Below are 8,108 nucleotides of genomic sequence, written 5' to 3'. Positions count from 1 at the left end.
CAGTGAGTTAGTACACACAGCAAAGAGCAGTAGGATACTGGTGCAGAAAGGTTGCGGTGTTGAAGATATCCGTCGGAGCTCAGTGGCCTCCAGGTTGACAGGCAGTCTTCCTCTGTATTTATGTCAGCGGTGGGGTTGAGTGTCACAGTAAATGCCATTCTGATGTTCCATTTCTCTTCACATGCTCGCTTTGTAAAAGGAATATGACATGCTCTCCCCTTTAGTTGAATTAACTGAGATGATCTAATAACAAATGAGGTTACAGAGAGAATACAGCCAACAATAGAGACCATTACACTCTCAGGGATACATGCATTTATGATTTATTTATTTATTTTTGCATTATTGTGCACTTTTTGTATGGTCAGAAGTATTTGGATTATTTGTGAAAAAAGTATACATGCATTTATGTATTATGAATGAAAACAGGAGTGTTTATTAGTGTCAGGAGCGTTTTAAGATAAAACATTTTTTTTTTTTTAAATACAATTATTTAAAAAGAACTAAAATTCTTAGAATTTTTAAGGGATAGTCCACCTAAATAAATGATTATTTCATTTCAAAAACTTTTTTTGTTTTGTTTTTTATATATATTGCATTTTTGCTTATTTTATTCATGCTTTTATATTTTTGAAAATAAATAATTGTTTATTGTATCTGATACAAACGTGTGAACAAAACTAGTGCTCATTGCTTATATTCATTTCAGATATTCATTTTGGCCAGATCTTGGTGCAGTCCTGCCTCCAACTCTTTGGATGAGGTCCCGTCATGTAGAGGCAGTACAATCAACGGGAGTTTAATCACAGGGTTTTTAGTGAATGATACATCCAAAATAACCTGCAACAGAAAGAACAAACTATACTGTAGATGATTTTAAGAGAGAAACTTACACAGAAATTGAACAGTGAAAAGCATAATTTATTCATGAACGTTTCTTATTTGAAGTAACGTGTACTCTAACACTTGCTTGAGTGACATCGTCTTTTATTTCCATTCCTTTGTTTCATGAAAACACAAAAGCAAACTATAAAAAAAAAAAAAAAGCAACATTTCTGAATGCAAAGTACATCAAACCATTTTTGCTGCTTAAAAGAAATCAAACTAGACTGGAAACCTGCTAGAGGCCTGTCTAGTTTTCGGGTACCTACCTTCAGTCTATACTCTACTTTGAGGATTCGGCAGTTCTGGATGGTGGTGCTGATTTCTGTGGGAACGGCTAATACTTTCGACAGATTCTCTCTGGTGGAGGACACTAAAGGCTCTCCCTTCTCCTTCAGTATCTGTGTGGTGTGAACAGCTCTCTGGCCTCCAGCAAAGAAGCTTTGCTTCTGGTAGATAATGTACTTTGGCACAATTTTTCGAGTTGAGCTGTATATATATATATATATATATATGTATATATATATTGCATTTTTGCTTATTTTATTCATGCTTTTATATTTTTGAAAATAAATAATTGTTTATTGTATCTGATACAAACGTGTGAACAAAACTAGTGCTCATTGCTTATATTCATTTCAGATATTCATTTTGGCCAGATCTTGGTGCAGTCCTGCCTCCAACTCTTTGGATGAGGTCCCGTCATGTAGAGGCAGTACAATCAACGGGAGTTTAATCACAGGGTTTTTAGTGAATGATACATCCAAAATAACGTGCAACAGAAAGAACAAACTATACTGTAGATGATTTTAAGAGAGAAACTTACACAGAAATTGAACAGTGAAAAGCATAATTTATTCATGAACGTTTCTTATTTGAAGTAACGTGTACTCTAACACTTGCTTGAGTGACATCGTCTTTTATTTCCATTCCTTTGTTTCATGAAAACACAAAAGCAAACTATAAAAAAAAAAAAAAAGCAACATTTCTGAATGCAAAGTACATCAAACCATTTTTGCTGCTTAAAAGAAATCAAACTAGACTGGAAACCTGCTAGAGGCCTGTCTAGTTTTCGGGTACCTACCTTCAGTCTATACTCTACTTTGAGGATTCGGCAGTTCTGGATGGTGGTGCTGATTTCTGTGGGAACGGCTAATACTTTCGACAGATTCTCTCTGGTGGAGGACACTAAAGGCTCTCCCTTCTCCTTCAGTATCTGTGTGGTGTGAACAGCTCTCTGGCCTCCAGCAAAGAAGCTTTGCTTCTGGTAGATAATGTACTTTGGCACAATTTTTCGAGTTGAGCTGTTTACAATCTCACCGTTGACGACTAGCCTTTCACCTGTTTGAGATATAAACATTGTATTACAGCTTGTCAAATCAATCAAAGCCATCATCTATGTTGTATGATGCTTTTTTTAAATTGATAGATCCATTAATTTACCTAAATTCTGGGTATAATGCTTGGGTTACCTTGCTGGTAGCCTGTCTTTGGCAAGAAAATATTCATCGAAATATTTCCAGAGGCAAAAAATATGACATTTTTGTCTTTACTGCCATGTTGAGGTGCCTGCAGAGGATGAATGTTTTAGTGTTGCTTACTTAACATTCATAAAGTTACAGTTACATCTGTTAATCTGTTCATGTTAATCTCACCTTTACAGAGTAATTTTTTCTGTGTTTCGACAACAGGACAATGTAGTCTTTAGGCCCTTTTACCATTAAAATTGTCATCATTGAGTTTTATTATTATTATTGGGCCACAGATGTCTGTATTGTGTTTCATGAATTAAAATGAGGCTTTGAATATTTTCTCTGATCTAACTGATAATAATTGTGATCATACCATCAGTGTTGACTGATCATAATCAGCTCTGGCAACGTAGGTGAACTTTGCTTCAGCTTTGCTCGCCACACGCATAGACCTGCTCAACTTGGCCAAAAGTCGGTAATGGATTTTACCATGAGCACCTTTAAAAGATGAAGGCGGGCCCCTGAGAGAGAGAGAGATTTTTTTTTTTTTTTTGAATAACTAACAGTCTTCAGAGAGAAAAACTTGCATAATATGATAGATCAATATTTCAACATACAGGATATAGCGCATTGAAATATTGGCTGCATTGCAAAAAGTAACAGACTGTTTCAAAGATTGATTTTCTCTCAGGAATCAATAAGTATATACTGTCTATCTATAAGTCACATCTATCAACCAGACTGAATTCCTGCAGGACAAGAAGATGATGACTTACTGGTAGGGAAGCTGAAAAGCAAAAGGGAAGACATGTCTACCAGCCACAAGAGTAACAGAGCCTAGCAAAAAGATATAGACACATTACATAATGTTGTCCTGTTTGATGTATTTAATAATACATTACCATTCAAATGTTTGTGGCTGATGAGATTTTTTAAAATGTTTTTGAAAGAAGTCTCTTATACTGACCAAGGCTGCATTCATTTGATGAAAAAATACAAAAACAGTAATACTGTGAAATATTACAACAATTTTTCTATTTTTAATATATTTTAAAATGTAATTTATTCCTATGATGGCAAAGCTGAATTTTTCGCAGCCATTGCTCACATAAATAATTCTAATATGCTGATTTTGTGCTCAAAGGAATATTTCTTATTATTATCAATGTTGAAAATAGTTGTGCTGCATAATATTTTTTTTGTGTAAACGATACATTTTTTCAGGATTATTTGAAAAATAGAAAGTTGAAAAGAACAGCATTTAAATGAAATAGAAATATTTTTGAAATACTTTAGTAATATTATGTGTCTTTACTCTCACATTTGATCGATTTAATGTGCCCTTGCTGAATAAAAGTATTATTTTTTAAACAATAAACATAAAAAAAAATCTTACTGACCTAAACTTTGAAACAGTTTACCTACAAATAACATACACAGACCACATTACATAATCATAATGTTGTTCAGTATTTTATGTTTTTCTATTTATAACTATATATAGTCTTTGTATTGCACTACACTACATGACTTTAAATTTAAAGATTGTTTTGAACAGATGAATGTTTATAACATCATCTGTCACATCAAATATTACCATCTGTGTTATCCTCCGGTAAGACAGATTGAGTTTGTGAGAAATACTTTTATATATATATATATATATATATGTATATATATATTGCATTTTTGCTTATTTTATTCATGCTTTTATATTTTTGAAAATAAATAATTGTTTATTGTATCTGATACAAACGTGTGAACAAAACTAGTGCTCATTGCTTATATTCATTTCAGATATTCATTTTGGCCAGATCTTGGTGCAGTCCTGCCTCCAACTCTTTGGATGAGGTCCCGTCATGTAGAGGCAGTACAATCAACGGGAGTTTAATCACAGGGTTTTTAGTGAATGATACATCCAAAATAACCTGCAACAGAAAGAACAAACTATACTGTAGATGATTTTAAGAGAGAAACTTACACAGAAATTGAACAGTGAAAAGCATAATTTATTCATGAACGTTTCTTATTTGAAGTAACGTGTACTCTAACACTTGCTTGAGTGACATCGTCTTTTATTTCCATTCCTTTGTTTCATGAGAACACAAAAGCAGACTATAAAAAAATCGGCAACATTCCTGAATACAAAGTACATTAAACCCTTTTTGCTGCTGAAAAGAAATCAAACTCTTTTGGAAATCTGCTAGAGGCCTGTTGTTTTCTGGTACCTACCTTCAGTCTATACTCGACTTTGAGGATTCTGCAGTTCTGGATGGTGGTGCTGATTTCTGTGGGAACGGCTAATACTTTCGACAGATTCTCTCTGGTGGAGGACACTAAAGGCTCTCCCTTCTCCTTCAGTATCTGTGTGGTGTGAACAGCTCTCTGGCCTCCAGCAAAGAAGCTTTGCTTCTGGTAGATAATGTACTTTGGCACAATTTTTCGAGTTGAGCTGTTTACAATCTCACCGTTGACGACTAGCCTTTCACCTGTTTGAGATATAAACATTGTATTACAGCTTGTCAAATCAATCAAAGCCATCATCTATGTTGTATGATGCTTTTTTTAAATTGATAGATCCATTAATTTACCTAAATTCTGGGTATAATGCTTGGGTTACCTTGCTGGTAGCCTGTCTTTGGCAAGAAAATATTCATCGAAATATTTCCAGAGGCAAAAAATATGACATTTTTGTCTTTACTGCCATGTTGAGGTGCCTGCAGAGGATGAATGTTTTAGTGTTGCTTACTTAACATTCATAAAGTTACAGTTACATCTGTTAATCTGTTCATGTTAATCTCACCTTTACAGAGTAATTTTTTCTGTGTTTCGACAACAGGACAATGTAGTCTTTAGGCCCTTTTACCATTAAAATTGTCATCATTGAGTTTTATTATTATTATTGGGCCACAGATGTCTGTATTGTGTTTCATGAATTAAAATGAGGCTTTGAATATTTTCTCTGATCTAACTGATAATAATTGTGATCATACCATCAGTGTTGACTGATCATAATCAGCTCTGGCAACGTAGGTGAACTTTGCTTCAGCTTTGCTCGCCACACGCATAGACCTGCTCAACTTGGCCAAAAGTCGGTAATGGATTTTACCATGAGCACCTTTAAAAGATGAAGGCGGGCCCCTGAGAGAGAGAGAGATTTTTTTTTTTTTTTTGAATAACTAACAGTCTTCAGAGAGAAAAACTTGCATAATATGATAGATCAATATTTCAACATACAGGATATAGCGCATTGAAATATTGGCTGCATTGCAAAAAGTAACAGACTGTTTCAAAGATTGATTTTCTCTCAGGAATCAATAAGTATATACTGTCTATCTATAAGTCACATCTATCAACCAGACTGAATTCCTGCAGGACAAGAAGATGATGACTTACTGGTAGGGAAGCTGAAAAGCAAAAGGGAAGACATGTCTACCAGCCACAAGAGTAACAGAGCCTAGCAAAAAGATATAGACACATTACATAATGTTGTCCTGTTTGATGTATTTAATAATACATTACCATTCAAATGTTTGTGGCTGATGAGATTTTTTAAAATGTTTTTGAAAGAAGTCTCTTATACTGACCAAGGCTGCATTCATTTGATGAAAAAATACAAAAACAGTAATACTGTGAAATATTACAACAATTTTTCTATTTTTAATATATTTTAAAATGTAATTTATTCCTATGATGGCAAAGCTGAATTTTTCGCAGCCATTGCTCACATAAATAATTCTAATGTGCTGATTTTGTGCTCAAAGGAATATTTCTTATTATTATCAATGTTGAAAATAGTTGTGCTGCATAATATTTTTTTTGTGTAAACGATACATTTTTTCAGGATTATTTGAAAAATAGAAAGTTGAAAAGAACAGCATTTAAATGAAATAGAAATATTTTTGAAATACTTTAGTAATATTATGTGTCTTTACTCTCACATTTGATCGATTTAATGTGCCCTTGCTGAATAAAAGTATTATTTTTTAAACAATAAACATAAAAAAAAATCTTACTGACCTAAACTTTGAAACAGTTTACCTACAAATAACATACACAGACCACATTACATAATCATAATGTTGTTCAGTATTTTATGTTTTTCTATTTATAACTATATATAGTCTTTGTATTGCACTACACTACATGACTTTAAATTTAAAGATTGTTTTGAACAGATGAATGTTTATAACATCATCTGTCACATCAAATATTACCATCTGTGTTATCCTCCGGTAAGACAGATTGAGTTTGTGAGAAATACTTTTCTTTATCCCAGTACGTCACACTCTCTTCCCCGTGTGACTCAGTCCATGACACATCAGCCTTGCCTTTCACCTTGACAGTCAGAGCCTTGATTTTGGTTTCCTTTGACACCTCCATGATAACTCTGCCCGCCAAAGTATCCCCATTGCTGAAGGTGTTGCGATCATTTAAGGCATCATACTCAATGGCGAAGTTCCGGATTGTCATTTCCTGGGAGAGCAGGTTAAGTCTTAATTTGTATTGCTGCTGTAAGTGTACTTGTACGATGCCTGGAGTTGTAATTATACTGTTTTCTATATCCGTCTTTTAAAAATACACCTGTTGGCATCTCTCTGACAGAGGGCTCACCAAACTGGCTCGACAGGTTTCTCCTTGAAAAGACACACTTCTTGTCAACAGGTCTAACATGTAAACTGAAAGTGAACCACACAGTAAAATGAAAGAGCTGGATGTATTTCTATGGTGTCAGAGACCAAAGAGTCTATTGGGAAAATCCATTTTTAGAGCATGGCAGCATAAACAGCGGCCTTGAGAGGCAGGAAACATGAAGAGCTGTGAACATGGTTCATAAAAAAACAAAGATCCCTCTGCTCTCGGTGCACCTGCTCTCCAAACCTGAGCTTTAATTAGCGTAGTACATCATGGATGTGTGCTTTGTGGTTGAAGAGAATTTTAACCACAATCACTGTCTATTGTGTCATATAATTGCCCTTATTTATTCGAACATACTCTGTGTTAACAAATGTCTATGAATTTTAGCAATTAGGTATTGTTAAGATGACAGTGAGTGAATGTTGTTGAAGTGTTGAATGGAAATATGTTGGATGAAATCTCAACAGGATTTCTAAGTGGCAGATTCTTTTTGGTGTGAGTCATTTTCTACTTTTTGCAATTACATAATACATATATGATGGCAATGAAATTGTTAATAATGAAGGGACTTAATAAGTTGAATAAGTTAAAAGCTATTCTTGGTCACTAAATCCTGCTGCTTTATAATAGTTTTAAAAATTGTATTCTTCATCTGTCTTTTTTTTTTTTTTTTGCCCATCAGAAAAATATGACTCCCATCTGTTAGCAAGTACGCTTGATTTTAAAACATTTATAGTTTATTTTATGGTTTTAGTTGCATATATGTGAGTGGAGGGAATATGGGTCAGTGGAGAATATTGCAGTTCACATATACTGTATATTGTTTCATATTATCCATTATTGAAGAATCTGCCTTTTTAGAATTTGATTAAAATGTAGGTATTCTATTAGATTCCATCATTAAACAGTTAGTTTATAATATTACGACATCATCAAAATCTAAATGAATTTCTTTCTGTTGTTGAATAATTCCATTGCCTCTGGACATTGCGATACTTGTATGTGTTGATGAACTGCTTAAATGTGCTTGTTGCATAGAAGTGAGTGATACATACAAATTTATTTGTATGTGTGTATGTATGTATGTATTTATTTATTTATTGAGAAATCTATCTT

The 8,108-nt window shown here is 33.7% G+C and overlaps 2 protein-coding genes across 2 annotated transcripts; both read right to left on the bottom strand.

The window, feature by feature from the left end:
- Positions 1-659: 659 nt before the first annotated feature.
- On the bottom strand, positions 660-3,801 carry LOC107711928 (arrestin domain-containing protein 3-like). The gene is made up of 6 exons (XM_016517019.1): positions 3,780-3,801; positions 3,131-3,191; positions 2,728-2,875; positions 2,355-2,451; positions 1,967-2,223; positions 660-840 (listed from the first exon to the last, which is right to left on the bottom strand). The coding sequence occupies exons 1-6, from the start codon at positions 3,799-3,801 to the stop codon at positions 706-708; spliced, it is 720 nt and encodes a 239-aa protein (XP_016372505.1). The 3' UTR covers positions 660-705.
- Positions 3,802-4,101: 300 nt separating this feature from the next.
- Positions 4,102-6,827, bottom strand: LOC107711939 (arrestin domain-containing protein 3). Its single transcript, XM_016517033.1, has 6 exons — positions 6,572-6,827; positions 5,751-5,811; positions 5,348-5,495; positions 4,975-5,071; positions 4,587-4,843; positions 4,102-4,282 (listed from the first exon to the last, which is right to left on the bottom strand). Exons 1-6 carry the CDS (start codon positions 6,825-6,827, stop codon positions 4,148-4,150), a joined length of 954 nt encoding a protein of 317 aa, XP_016372519.1. The 3' UTR covers positions 4,102-4,147.
- Positions 6,828-8,108: the final 1,281 nt, after the last annotated feature.

Source organism: Sinocyclocheilus rhinocerous, unplaced genomic scaffold (genome assembly GCF_001515625.1).
Source record: "Sinocyclocheilus rhinocerous isolate Xijiao unplaced genomic scaffold, SAMN03320098_v1.1 scaffold1168, whole genome shotgun sequence".
Taxonomy (NCBI): Eukaryota; Metazoa; Chordata; class Actinopteri; order Cypriniformes; family Cyprinidae; genus Sinocyclocheilus; species Sinocyclocheilus rhinocerous.
The sequence above is the reverse complement of the archived record's forward strand: the minus strand, read 5'-3'. Positions and strand labels throughout refer to the sequence as shown.

Excerpts from the sequence above, each read along its gene's own strand:
- LOC107711939 (XM_016517033.1), bottom strand. The coding sequence starts at position 6,827 with ATGACAATCCGGAACTTCGCCATTGAGTATGATGCCTTAAATGATCGC. Across the intron at positions 5,496-5,750 it reads GCTTTTCAGCTTCCCTACCA|GGGCCCGCCTTCATCTTTTA; the intron begins GTAAGTCATCAT and ends TCTCTCTCTCAG. Across the intron at positions 4,844-4,974 it reads AAAGACAGGCTACCAGCAAG|GTGAAAGGCTAGTCGTCAAC; the intron begins GTAACCCAAGCA and ends TATCTCAAACAG.
- LOC107711928 (XM_016517019.1), bottom strand. The coding sequence starts at position 3,801 with ATGTGGTCTGTGTATGTTATTT. Across the intron at positions 2,876-3,130 it reads GCTTTTCAGCTTCCCTACCA|GGGCCCGCCTTCATCTTTTA; the intron begins GTAAGTCATCAT and ends TCTCTCTCTCAG. Across the intron at positions 2,452-2,727 it reads ATGATCAGTCAACACTGATG|GCACCTCAACATGGCAGTAA; the intron begins GTATGATCACAA and ends CATCCTCTGCAG.